The 14,665-nt window shown below is 38.2% G+C and overlaps 1 protein-coding gene across 1 annotated transcript in view; it reads right to left on the bottom strand.

The window, feature by feature from the left end:
* Positions 1 to 520: 520 nt before the first annotated feature.
* Positions 521 to 14,665, bottom strand: part of Crispld1 (cysteine rich secretory protein LCCL domain containing 1) — a 35,569-nt gene continuing 21,424 nt past the window's right edge. The window contains exons 7-15 of the mRNA XM_028874030.2: positions 13,388 to 13,528; positions 12,913 to 12,973; positions 12,741 to 12,807; positions 12,410 to 12,540; positions 10,612 to 10,655; positions 10,452 to 10,524; positions 7,183 to 7,258; positions 3,711 to 3,841; positions 521 to 1,613 (exon numbers count right to left, since the gene is read on the bottom strand). Of these exons, the coding sequence (XP_028729863.1) occupies positions 1,562 to 1,613; positions 3,711 to 3,841; positions 7,183 to 7,258; positions 10,452 to 10,524; positions 10,612 to 10,655; positions 12,410 to 12,540; positions 12,741 to 12,807; positions 12,913 to 12,973; positions 13,388 to 13,528 (776 nt within the window). The 3' untranslated portion in view covers positions 521 to 1,561. The remainder of the gene's footprint in view (positions 1,614 to 3,710; positions 3,842 to 7,182; positions 7,259 to 10,451; positions 10,525 to 10,611; positions 10,656 to 12,409; positions 12,541 to 12,740; positions 12,808 to 12,912; positions 12,974 to 13,387; positions 13,529 to 14,665) is intronic.

The raw sequence follows: 14,665 nt of genomic DNA, 5'->3' as shown, positions 1-14,665 counted from the left end.
GTCGTGGAATCCCAGGAAATTATGCTTTATAACTCTTGATTACATTTTGAACAATTGAACACTTCAATTTGGCTTATTTATAAACTACTTTTCTGAAACTACTGTTTTTGACATTTTTCTTTTGTATTACCCAGTTTTCTTGCTTTCCCTGATCCTTGCATGCAAATTACCTCCATTTTACCTGCTTCTAAACACCTACTCATTTAAAAATATTTGAAGTATCTACTGCTTTATTCAGCTCTTTCATAATTGTAACCATTACCTTGTTGTCTGATACTTTTCTTCTCCTTTGTGAAATTCATAGCTCTCTCTTATTCAAATGTTCCCTTGTTAGAATGTTTCTAAATAAATGACTATTTTCCTAAAACAGAGAGCTACATAAGGAGGTGGACTTCGTGGGCTTCTGCTAGTAAGCACTTATTTATACTGATGTCAGTAAGTCAAATTTAGAAAAGTAAAATCAACTCTTCTCATTTATTTAGAAGAATTCTAAATCAAAGCATGTGTGTAAAAGTGAAAATAACCTTTGAAAATGATTCATTTTAATACGTTTATGGGAAACAAGTTTACCAGCAGGAAAAAAAAAATACTAACAGTAACATTTTACAAAATTTAAGTATCAAAGCACAATACATTTTCACAGAAACAGATATTATCACCACCAGAGGATCACACTAATGGAAGGTTTATACACAAAGCCATTTGCCATTATGAAAACCAGAGGTAATAATAATGTAATGCATCCATTCATCCTCATTAGACTTTTTTATTATACTTCCTGGCCTGCAGGAGTACTTGCCAGGATACAAAAGAAAACCATGGGAACTCAGTTCTAACAATGCTAGCAAGCGCTGGCTGCCACCTCATCCTCCAGCTACTACAAGATCACCAGGAGTGTTCTCACGGCACTACTTGGACCTTACCCTACATAGGACTGAGGCCATTCCCAAGGAACCAAATATTTTCACTTGGAAATGAAAGGATTATTTTATACAAAATAGCAAGTGCAACATCAGGACTTAATACTCTGCACAACACAACTTGACAGCAGAGAAAAACTGCCCAGTCTTAAGGGCAAGGCAGTTAGAGATTTAGGGTAGGTAAGAACATAGCACTGTACTGGAAGAGGGACTTACAAGGTTTTTTTTTTTTTTTTCAGTTTTAGGGTTGATTGCTTTTTCAATGCACCAGATAATTCTCTAAGGGCCATTCACATTCACTGTTTAGATTCACTTTATTAGTGGCATATACAAAGCACCATGTAATATAATATATGAAATGTAGAACATTACGACTATGTAATAAACTGTAGAAATAACTGCTAAGAAAATATAGCAATATTTAACACAGGATTTCTAAAACCATTAAATGTTCATTACTTTCCCCAAAGCTAATGTCCCATGTTTTGTTTTATCGACTTTGTTTCTTAGGAGTGACATGCTTTGCACTCTGGGGGTGGGCTGGCAGTCCTTGCTTTCTTCTGTACAGTTACAGTTCTATACAAATTTCAAAACTGTGGCATGTGGCGCAGTCTTTCCAGTCCCTCTCCGAGTGCTCCCTGTCACACAACAGCAAACACCCGGAATGCCTTTCCTCCTGTAGGGTTCTGTAAACTGCAAGAGCACAAAAGATACATTGAGGTCATCTGTACATATAATCCTCCCAATAAACCATTCTCTCTGGGGACAGTCCAGCAAGTAGCTCCTGAATCCAGATGGCCCAACAGTGTCCGACTGCCATGATTTACACTTACTGGGAAGCTCCAGTGAGGATGACATAATCCTCCAGATCTTGGTTGCTTACTGGACTGAAAATTCACTAAAGAAACTTGAGAAGCTTACAAGGAAGGGGAGCAGCCACTATCCAGTTTCACAGCATCTGAAGCATGTTTTCACACATTGCCTCCTTAGATTCTAAAACAGCAGAGTTCAGCTGCCATTTCATTCCGTTGTGGAGATATTGAGACTTGACTTTGCAATTGGTTTATCTCAGTTGCAAAGTTATGTACAACCTAAGCTGGCAGATACTTAAGCAAAGCTATAGAGTATTAGCTTATCATCATTTCCTAACTCTAATACAATTATGAATTATAATACCATCACATCAGTGAAATTTAATGTTCAAACTTGGAAAGACCTAAAAATTTACACACTAAAATGGAAATTACTTTTCTCATTCTCTCTCTCTCTCATTCTCTCATCCTCTCTCTCTCTCTCTCTCTCTCTCTCTCTCTCTCTCTCTCTCTCTCTCTCTCTCCACCCAATGCCATGTTGGAGCTATTTTTATTTAAAGTAGACAGTGAAAGCAATACAGAACTACTTATGTTTATTCTAAATACATAGTTTATTTGCATTTTTCACAAAATTTTGTTTTGTAATAATTAAAAAAAATTAAAGATGGACACATTGACTGTTTCTAAGGACAAAGTGAAATACCTTTCTATATTATTCTCATACAGTAAGTAGGAGAGAATTTTAGAGGGAGAAAATGACGACACTCATGTAGCTAAGCACACTCAATGCACCCATGGGCCATGCCAGGAGTCATGCACACAGGAGAGCAACCCAAATTGGCATACATCAATTATTTAACCAATCTGTACCTCAGCTACCACATATATAAATTAGGGTTCAGACACTCAACATTATTCAGATGAAGGGTCCACCAGACACAGTCAAAGTGCTGGGATATTCACAGTAATTAAAAATTAAATGCTATCCTCAGTTTTGGTAGGATATCACTTATCCTTAACAGTTTTAAGTGTGAGGGCTAACTGAAGCCCACTTAGATTGTAAAGGTGTATTGGATTTCATAACTCGGGAATGTTTTATATGTTCTGCCTGATTAGGAAGGTCATGAGCCAAGCTACAGAAAGTCGCCTTCTCAACCATGGTCTCCTGATACAATCCCATCTGAAAACAGACACTCAGTGTGTGCGTCCGTGTGATAATTGGGAATGGCAATCTGGACTCTCCATGGGATAGTCTTTGAGTTCTTAGAGAAACTACTAGAAACCTGAATCTTCTGCTATAATTTTGAAATATGATTCAGGAAACAGCTAAAACGTAGACATCTGCACAAATAAATGGAACTTCACAGTAGTTCCATAAATACTGAGGATTTTTTAAAAATTCACTAAAATTCTCTTCTTTTAATGTTTAGTCACAGTTTCTAAACTAATAGATAAATTTTTACAAATCATAAAATTATGTCCCACTAATGAGCTGAATGGCATAAGATAGCATGAAAGAGCTCATTTACATCACACTCAGCATCCAAGTTCAAATCAAAAAGAGAATTTGTTTCTAGGGAAAATAAGATCCGTTGTTTTGGTCAAATACTTTGTCAGATAACTGGATTAGAGAAATACTCAGTGCCTTGCACACCTAGAAAGAATTAAATATGAAAACTAATCTAGAAAATCTGAAAGAGGATGAAGGCAATTTCCTTTTTATAAGATCAATTAACAAAAGAGTATTTCTCCGCGTAATCCGATTTTCATGTTGCTTTTTCATAAGCCTGCAGGAGACATCCACGTCTGGTACTACAGTTCCTCTCATCCCAGAGGGACCAGCAAGCAGCCGTGCAAGGATTCAAAAGAAACATGCCGTTCAGCCACTTAGACGCCGCTCTAAGAACTGTAAACTAGTAACAAATAGGGCAGACCACAGACTGAAATGTAAAATAATGCACATCTTGTTTGACTTTACCTTTCTGAGAAGATTCCATTTTGAAAAGAAGCGGTGTACATCTTTCTTTTGTCCACAGGCATGACATCCACATAACCACCATGATTTCGAACCACCCCAGCATGCACTGCTGCTCTGCAGATACTTGAGAGCTGCAGAAGCAAAGACAATAGCTACCATTAGGAAGAAATTCCCCGCTGGACTTGCCTAGCCCACGCTTCTATAGTTTGAGGTCTCTGGCGTGTGTTTGTATAGCCAGTAAGCAGCTGTTATATAATGTTTCACACATAAAGGAGTACTTGGAACGTCGTACGTCAAACCAATTCTCAGCAAGTCTGAATGCAGAGGCTAAGAGTAGCTGGCATAGTGAAACCTCTCCACCACCTAATATTGGAAACACTTGTCCTGTCCTGGTAAGAGTTTTATAACCAAAGCAATACAAAGCAAATTATTTCCTTTTAATCCTTCAAGCACGATTTGCCATTCATAAGTCTTAGCCTTTGCTAGTGGCTATGGAGACACAAGTGATGAAATGGTCACAATATGGAGGAGATGACCTCACTTACGTTCAGATTTTACATGTACACAACTCAGCCATGGCTCTGCCAATATCCAAGATCCATCTCCCAGAATTCAGGCTTACATGAACTGGAGATGCATTTGCCCTAATGTAAATAATCCATGCACAGCTAGTCTACTGTGCCATGCTCACATACTCAGCTACAAAATCCAAACTAAACAGAGATTCTATGGAGAAGACGCCTTGTTTAATGTTACAGGTCCAAATTTTCAATGTTTAAAACTACTGTCTTCCAAAAGTCGAATCCTTTCCTTTGGCCCATGGAAGTCTTCCCTCATTCCAAGTATTGGCTTCAATCAAAGTGTTCTGTGGAAACGTGTCACTAGCTGGGAACTGAGACAATGCTGCACAGGACGTACATGAAGTGTTTCAGCCCCCCACAATCCACTTCATCTCCCCAGTCTTTCCCCAGCCTGCGGCAGGCCTCCATTGATTGGGTTTTCTCGGTTCACATGTGGATGGTTTCATAAGGGTTTTGAAGTCCACACAAGCGTGGGTGTCGGCGGGCCTGACCTCGCTTTGTCGCGGTGCTCTGAACTCTGTGGCATCAGTCAGTTCTTATTAGCTCCAAGAGCCTGAAGACCGGGGTGTCTAATCCTTCTATTTTTGCTCTATGACAAAATGCTGTCTGTCAAACACTGTGTTCCCTCCCTCTGAGGAGGAGGCACCTCACTCAGCAGGTTACAGTCCAGACGGCATTGGTCATTGCATCCAGGACAGATGCTGCTCATAATAGATTAAATTAAAAGTAATTCTCGGCACATTTCAGTGTTCTTTTTGTTTTATTAAAATAGTATTATCAGCACTTTCTCCTCAAGGCAATGAAAATGTTGGCATATGACATTCACTAAAATCCAAGCCCTGTAGATGTTTTTAGAGTACTGTTTTATTTCCAAGCATACAGTCAGCAGGCTTTCTTACTGAGTTCACAGGTAATATTTTTTTCTGTCTATAGTTTAGATGAATATATTATTGAAATGATACCTTCATCTGTGAATATAGAAGAATTCTGAACACATGCCAAATTAATATGGCTTGTAATAAGCTACAAAAAATGTCCCTAGTAGCAGAATACGCAATATACTTCTAGCTCTGTAGGCAGGAAGGGAGCAACATGGAGGGGAGACAAAGCCACAGGAGGAAGCTGGCTGATTCCCCCATACCCTGCACACCAGCTTTCACTGGAGACATAACACATTTTGTGGGAGCTGAGAAGGTTCGTAGGTGTAGTCTACAGTTCTGCTGTTACTGTGTGATGGGAATCTTTATACTTCTAATTCACTCTAGCTACCAATACCTATCACCTACACACTTCACGGAGAGAGGACTTGAAGATCCTCTTAGGGTGGAAGTTCTAGCAATATCCACTAACTAGCAAGAGATGCTTTAAAGGCAGAAGAGTGGGGAGGACATTTTCAAAGACTTTTTATCAGATACGACTAAAACGAAAAACTTTCAAAATTTAAGAGAAAACCTGCAAGGAATGATGCTTTTTACATGTTCTAGGTCCTGACTGAGCACAGTTCGGCAGACAAAAGCAACGACTGAATTGCCTGCCCAGCAGTAGCCTTCAAGGAACTTGTTGAATAATCATAACAAGGGTCCCGATGCCTAGTAAATAGGCTAGTGTGCGAAAAGGGGTGGGGAGTAAGAGGGGTCAAAATAAGGACGTCATCTTACTAGAGTAGGTGGCTCACTTTGTACTTCACAAAGAAAGTGATCGGTAAGAAATAATGAGCACGATCATGACAGAAAAATTTCAGAAAGAGAATGTTTCAGATGCAGGAGGATGAGCAAATTCCTGGCACAAAACCCAGGGCTGGAGGCCTAGCAAGGACATCAAAAGCAGGACTGAATTGGGAAGGGATTGGACTTAACTGAATGTGATAAGAGAAGTGAGGTGAAGTCCACAATCCAAGCCACCTTACGCAACCAATTTTCTAGAATATTCCACTGAATACGTACATCAAGAGACTACTTCCTACATTTGTTTCTGTAATGCTAGCTTTGAAATCTTCAGTGCCTTCCAAATATCCACTGAAGGAAATCTGAATTCATCAGTATACACATATAGACTCTCCGTCTCTCTCCCTCCTCTCTCCGCTGCCCAGAGCTCACCAATGCTGTCTCCTGTGCCTGCTGCATCTACTCTTCCTACATATATATTCTCTCTCTCTCTCTCTCTCTCTCTCTATATATATATATATATATATGTATATATATGTGTGTGTGTATACACATATATATACATTCTATTCTATATACATATATATTAGATAGATAGATAGATAGACAGACAGACAGATAGATACATTCTATTCCTACCACCAGAACAATTTCCCTAGAACCCTTTAGCAACCAGTACTACAGAACCCACTTGCAATGCGTGTATCCATTCTGAAGCTATCCATACTGGAGCTCCTTTTCTAAAAGCCTTAAGGGCACACATTACAATGTGTTGGCAGGTCAGTCCCCTTTGTATGTATTTTAATACGTCATCTGGTTTTGACCCTTTATTACTTGTCAAATGCCTCTTTGGCAGTGAGCATATGACACATATATTTGACAAATTATTAACTTTCCAGTTCATAGTTCAAAGACAAAAGAGTCAAAAGGTAAGACTGAGGAGAAGCAAACTGCATTTTCCTTTCCAAGACTCCTTCCAGATTCTCTTGGTAAGTGTTTGATACATGGGCAAGACATGAGGAAAAGTTGGTCAAAGCAAATAATTACACAAGCATATTTTATATAAATACTCGTTTCAGTGACACTGATGATTAGCTCTTCTGAAAATAAGTGTACCAGTTCAGAAACGATCCCCTGACTCTGTGTAGAGCCTATATGCACACTTAAATGAGTACATGTATTTATATACTTAGAGATATAGGGAGCTGCACAAGGTAGCATACTTACATCAGAATAAACTCTGGATCCAATCACACGAGCATAGTGTGGATTTGCCTGCATACAGTTGCGAGGACAGTACACTCTGGAAAAAAATAAATAAACGCATAAAGTAGGCAGGTAAGTTCATTTCTTCTTAGTAATAAAGCCAAAATCCCATATAGCAATCAAGTCAACAATGTAGGCCCTGTTTACCTTAATCTCCTCTGAAACAGATCAACTGCAGAACCAGCAGTTGGCACAGTGGTTTCTTTCATTCACTTCCAGGTTTTAACAAAGATAGACTTTTTCTGTTTTGTTATGTCTTATTTCTTTTAAGTTTGCACAGAGGCCTTCTGACTTGGGAACTCAAAGGATAAAGAAACATGAACAAAGCCCTGTGGATCTGAGTTTGGAACTCAGTGTCAGCAAAATTTAGTAAATGGATGGCGTGGGAAATCACCGTGACTGCCTGTCACAGTATGCTTCAGAACATGCTTCTCTTCTCTACGCTCACATCTTTGGTGTCTTGTTCAGGTTCATGGTCTTAGTTTCATCTACAAACAATTAATTTCCAAGTTGACATCTCCAGCTGGGACTTCTCTTATTTCCACTGAGAATCCCTATCACATCCTCAGCACTTCCACTTACATCTAATAAATATCTCAGACTTATCTGGCATGAAATAAAATGTATCTCTCATCAAGTTGTGTTCTTCTGTGGGCTTCCCATCACAACACAGTGCAATTCCATTATTCCAGGAACCTCTGCAGAAGCCTCTATTGTACCTTAGTTCTTCTTTATCTTACACCTTACATTCAACTGGGCAGTAATACTTATCAGTTATACTTAATACAACCAAGATCAGGGCTTCCCTAAAAGAACTTAAACCATGGTAAGTACAGACATGATCAGCCACTGTGTAACTTACAGCAACACCCTCTCCTATGACCTTGCCTGACTTGGTCCTCTCCAATTAATTTACACATATTTAAGCTAAAAGATGCAAGTCCAAATATGCCATTCACCCCCCCCCCATTATTCCAAAGGCTTCTTCCTCGCTGAAAATAGATGAGCAGTTCCTTACAATATGTTCTGCATGTCTGATAAATTTATTTATGGCTCTTCTTCTACCTCCTTTCCACATTCTAGTGAAGGATAATTTTTCCTCAAACATACAAAATATGCTATGTGCTCATGCCTCAGGGCCTTTATAGTTCTCTTCTCCTTACATGGAATGCTTTTTCTCCAGATAGGCTACTGCCATATAGATATCTGACTTGCTGGACACATTTCTTAAAAGCTTCCAAAAGCTTTCTGTTTTTAAATTGAAGCATCTCACCCATAATAATTAAATCTATCCCTGGAGTTCAAGAAACTATCAACTGATAATTTAAAAAAATAACCAGGTGCTTCTTTTTGATACTTTCTGTTTCCATCTGTCTGTCTGTCTGTCTGTCTGTCTGTCTCTCTCTCTCTCTCTCTCTCTCTCTCTCTCTCTCTCTCTCTCTCTTGCATGTGCTGTGTGTGGTGTGTGTGTGTCCCTCACACCCCAAAACAGTCACTTAAAGGAGATATAAACTAAAACTGAGAAAACATCATTTTACATTGTGTATGAGACTTTCAACATGATAGCTATATGTTGTTATATACTTGTACATGATCGCATCCATGAGTTTTCTATTAATGTTAATAAAAAGGAAAAAAAAACTCTGAACTGGATTTACCAGTACCGATTTAGATAGATCTTCCTCAAGAAATAGATTTAGCTGTTATTAAAATTAGCATAACACTGTACAATACTCTATACTGTAAACACTTCATAGAATATGTAAGTCAGAAACATTTAAATGTAAGTAACAAATGACAATTGTTTTGAGGATTGATTATTATAAAAGAACTTATCTGGGGTTTCTGAGAAATGAGATATGTCCCCACTGACTAGAAATGGTCTCCTTAAATGTGAAAACTGCTGGGGATTCATTCTCTTTCTGTGGCTGTCAAACCACCTCCCTCGCCCTAACTGGTGTTTAACCTGCAGAAGGTCAGTGTCAGCAGCTCCAACTTGATCTCCTTTCTAAGTGGATAAGTTTATGTAAAAGCAAGATGGGGAGGGATGCTTGTTTGGCTGTTCTAATATCATTCCCTGTATTACTGAGAAGGGGGTGATCTAATAACCAGTCCTTGACTCATATTTGCCTGCATGCTCTGAATGAAAATGCCAATGACTCATTTGGTATTCAATAGGTATTTATAATTCTAATTATTTACATTTAAGGCATCTAAGGTTTACATTAATATTGAATAACTATTTATTGTCTATTTAATAGTTATTTGTTTCATAGTTTATTTTGGGTTGTCTTGCCAGATATGGAATCCCCGAGGACATGTTTCTTCACATTCTTTTGGGGGTAATTTCTTTGAAAGGATACAGGATAGCTATGTCTATGTGCAAGATCAGTCATCCACACCTCATCTCAAAGAGAGATACTTCCTACAGTCAGAAAAGGAAGAATCCTATTCCAATCTTATTGGCTTTATTTTCACTAACCAATTGCAATTATATTCCTCAACTACAGGAACTAGATAGTGATGTTAAATGTGAATTGTGTTGGTTTCTATTGGAAGAACTTATCATAGAATGTATGTTATTGTCAGCACCACATGTACATGTTGAAGTCCTAATCCACATTACTCTTTGGACACAGGCAGGGCCATTATGGAGATAATTTGGCTAAATGAGTTCCTAAGAGAAGAGCCCTTATCCACTTGGATTAGTGGCCTTGCAAAAAGGGTAGACGGTAAAGAGCTCTTCCCGCCATGTAAAGCCACACAGTAGGTGGACATCTAGAAGTTAGAAAGAGAGCTACATCAGTAACCAAGTCAGGAGCACCTTGCTCTTAGACTTCCAATCTATCTAGAGCAATGTGACACATCAATATCTGATGTTTATACCACCCAGTGTGACATCTTATAACAATAGTTCACGTGAACTAATACAAACTCTTGGTTGCGCATATGAACCCATGATCACATGTGTAAGTTCTGACACTATGGAATGGCCATCACTTAAGTACAGTAGGGGTACTTGTGCACAAGTAGTATGTGATATCTTGTTACTTCCTTTAGGTAGCAATTCCAGATCATAAACAATTCTAAACCTGAAAAGAACCAGATTTTCAGACAAAAACAGATGTCACAAGACCAAAGTCATACACATTAAGTGACTGTGTAGGTGCACGCACAAATATGCACGTATCTATTTTTATTACACAAAAGAGAAATGTGGAAAGCTTTACCTTGGACAATGTGAGGCAGGTTTATGAAAAGGACAGAGCTGTTCCACTGTAGTTTCACACGTCACAGCTTGAACTGAACAATTAAAACACGAAACAAATGAATCCATTTGGAGCAAAACATCCCACACATGGTAAGAAAACAAGTAAGAAAAGAGCTAACCTGTTACTTTGGAGACTGTGAAGGAATTAGCAGAATGATATTTGCTGCAGACAAAAAAGAAATGTCAACCATTTGCTTATGGACAATAGCAGCAACGTAACTCCTGATTTCTGCTCAGGTCTTTATCTTTTAAACATTTTTACTAAAGTGTCTGGACAAATAGCGTAAGCCCACATCATCTATTTCACAATAAACCTATACACTAATGGCCTTTCTCCCCAGAACCAGTTTAAGTCTTTACAATAATCTATATAAGACAAAAAAAAAAGAAAAAAAAAACTGTCTTAAAGGGGCAGTGGTTATTCAATTATTCACTATTGTAAAAGTGTCTACAGAAAATGAATGAAGCTCTTCCTATTGTATGAATCATCCAGAAAAAGGGAACGTAAAAATAGGGATATAATTATGTATTAAAATTTTAACCATTTTACATATACTCAAACTTTGAAAAACTCATTTGTTATTGAGGTATGGCTAATTTGCAATGTTATTTCAACATACTTCACCCTTTAAATTCCTTGTTTAGTATTTTTTTAATTTCCTTTTTATTTCCCCTCTACTCCCCCCCAGTTCTTGCTCAGTATTAAAGATGCTAAACCTTAATATTATTTCATTTCCACCAGTTTCAAATTCAATGCTTAATTAGTAATGTGATCTATCATCAACCAGTGTCTGTTTTACTAATGACTATTATTTATTGATGATAGTTTATAAATTTTGCTAAGTGAATAAATTAAGAGCATTGTACTAAAAAGAGACATTGCCAATGACTGAAACACAGATGCATGGATAGCAAGTCAGGACACTGATTTGCAAGGGACACCCTAATGAATTGTTTTCAAGACAATGGAAGCTCTGGCTGTTCTGGAACTCACTGTGCAGACCTGGTTGGCCTTGAACTCACAGAGATCCAATTGCTTCTCCCTCCCAAATGCTGGGATGAAAGACATGCACCACTACACTCAGCAAAGAATTCCAACTGAATCTGTGAAACTTCTTGCAGTTGTACACTTACAAGGAAAGAGTCTCTGATACAATTCCTAAGGAAAGCTTTCTATGTGGAGTTCACTGTTCTTTTACTTAGAAGGAAAAAGACACTATACAATGATGTTTCAAAAGACTACACTGCTGTACTTTAAAGCACATATAAAAATGTTCCATGTTTTAGAATGAGACACACTATACTAGATTTGGGAACCACTTAAAAAGTGAATCAATACTCTTCACGTGTTTAAATTTCACAGGCATGAGAGAACATGCAATGAATTAGCCTTCTTTGGCTAATTCTTTTTTTGATGTAGCTGAAAATTTATTGCTTAACCTTAAAAATTAGCTATAATTGAAAAAACACTTTTGTTTTGTATGTATATATCCATCGTGGATATGCTTGGTTCCTGCCAATTCCACAAGACAGACTCAGGTCCCCTGCAACTGGAGTTACAGACAGTTGTGGGCTACCATGTGGGTGCTGGGAACCAAATCTGGGTCTGCTAAAAGAGGAGCCAGTGCTTTTAAACAAGGAACCATCTGTCAAGCCCTGGGAACTAACAATACATTTACATGTACTTATGGACTCTCTTGACAATTCAGAATTTTATCATGCCCTTAAGCAAGAAGATTTAGCTTTGAATTTGGAGGCTTTTCCCATCTTTTTATATGTGGAAAGTCTAAGATAAAATAAACTCTGAAAATCAGCAACTGTTCTCGCATAAATTCTTCTATGCTTGGGTCAAATGATATGTTAGCTCGTTATTACAACTTCATTTCATCTGATAGAAAAGATCACTCAGCTTCTTACCCAATTGTCTGAACGCCGTTTCTGTTGGACTTGATGAAGTAATGCTTTCTTCCTTGTCTGGTGACATCTACCCATCCGCCTTCGTTGTCTATTATCCCGTAGTGGATAGCAGCTCGGCAGATACTGGATTGCTTGCAGAGAAGGAAGAGACACAGGATTTTAAAGAATTCAAGTTGTGTATGAAGAAGCAAATTACTCTGCATATGACTTAAACCTAAATGAACATTCCCAGGAAAAAATATCTACACTTAATGTAAGTTGCATGTTCCACACTGAAAATAGATACTACATGAAAAGATTGTATTGCCAAATCATTTTCATTCCCACTTACCATTTCATAATGGACACTCCCAATGACTTTAGCTTTACTGTCCAAGCAGCCTGCAGGGCACTCATACCTAAGAGACAGTCATGGGAAGACAATGTTAGCTTCTGTGCACACAGAATGCAAACACTGCTTTTATACCTTGTCTGCTGGTGCTGAGGCTCACCGTGACGCCTACCTGTTGCAAGTGGTCCCTTTACACTGGTCTCGCAATCTCACTTCACAAGAAACAATCTGAGCTAGAAGGAAAACAAAAATACCAAAATAGTTTCAATAATACTAAAGTTTCTAAAATGGGTTTTATGTATTATGAAAACATGCAGGTTTTTTTTTTTTTTTTTTTTTTTTTTTTTTTTTTTTTTTTTTTTTTTTTTTTTTTTTTTTTTTTGTTGTTGTTGTTGTTGATTTGGTTTGGTTTTTTTGAGACAGAATTTCTTGGTGTAGCCCTGGCTATCCTGGTACTCGCTCTGTAGACTAGGCTGGCCTTGAACTCACAGAGACCCACCTGCCTCTGCCTCCTGAGTGCCGAGATTAAAAGCGTGCACCGCCACCCAGCTGAAACATGCTTTTTATATTCTGAAAATGTGCAAATAAAACTACAGCAGTTATCATCCATGCAAAGTATAGCGACCGATATGTGGTTAAGGTCTTACACATCTGCTGGGTGCTGATGACTTCATTTCTGTTACTATCATCCGATCTTGTCCGAACATGTGTGTCGTGGACCTGAGCCTGCTGCCGCTCAATTTCATTTGTTTCTTCTTCACGAGGGGTGTAATACCTGTCTGACCCTTCTGTCAGAGGGAAAAGATTGAAAAGTACGGATTTTATTTATGTGAGCACAAGTTACTAATACATGCTTTTCTACACCTGCTAAGTAATTTAAAACCAAAAATTCAGCACTATTTTGGCACCGGTTTTGACACAAGTTCATGGTTCTGTGTACCACACTTAAATGAAATTCACACTGTAGCCTCAAGCCCTTGATTTTTTTCATGTTAGCATTTAGCTAGCTAACATTCAGTAGAATCATTTCTAATCTACTTCCAGTACGATATCAGTGTTTTGTTTTCATTAAGACACCGTGAAACTCACCTTGTTCTCTAGTAATATCAGGGTTTAGGAAATGCACACTTCCCCCTTAAAGGGTTGGTATGCCCATGTTATCTGTTACAACATCAATTTCCATGATTTTTTCTTTTAAAATAAACTTCAAAATGCAAAGTTTTTAGCTTTAAAGAGAGAACAGTTTCTAGCTTGGAATTTTAACTCCACCCACCCCTGGTTTGGCCTATCTCAAGAACTCGTCAGTGTGGTGGTGTAAAAAGGTACTTATTTTCATTTGTGTCCATAAACTCAGAACCCAGAAGAAAGGTGTGAATACAGAGGAGTGTCAGGTTTAAGAGGAATACACCAATCACTGGTGAAGGGCAGAGAGGTGGTAGCTTTGGGAATGGGGAGTACCAAGACAATCACAGAAGGAGGACATGTGCAAAGTGGAGAGGAATTCAAACAGGATAGGAATTCAATACAATATGAAGGCACAATGGGTGTTTCCTGTCTGCTCATCACCATTAAGGAGCATTCAGTCACTAAGGAAAGCAAAGACATGTCTCTCCATGAGCACTGAGCATGGTTCAACTCTTTCCAACACTCATGATCCACATCAATCTTCATTATTAATCAAAAAATAGAAAGTAGAAGGTAAAATGTGACCACACAGATGCTCAAGTTCATGACTTTTCACAAATCTTTGTCATATGCATTTTATCTACAGGCATTATTAATAGGGCCTTATATTTATGTTTACATGTTTTAAAGGTGGTTTCAGCTATTCCAGGCTGACCTTGAATTTGCTCAACAGCTAAGCATGACTTGGAACTCTTGATTCTCCTGCCTCCACCTTCTTAGTGCTGAGATTAAAGGTGAGT

Source organism: Peromyscus leucopus, chromosome 2, assembly GCF_004664715.2.
Source record: "Peromyscus leucopus breed LL Stock chromosome 2, UCI_PerLeu_2.1, whole genome shotgun sequence".
NCBI classification, from domain to species: domain Eukaryota; kingdom Metazoa; phylum Chordata; class Mammalia; order Rodentia; family Cricetidae; genus Peromyscus; species Peromyscus leucopus.
This window is presented reverse-complemented; position numbering and strand designations above follow the sequence as displayed.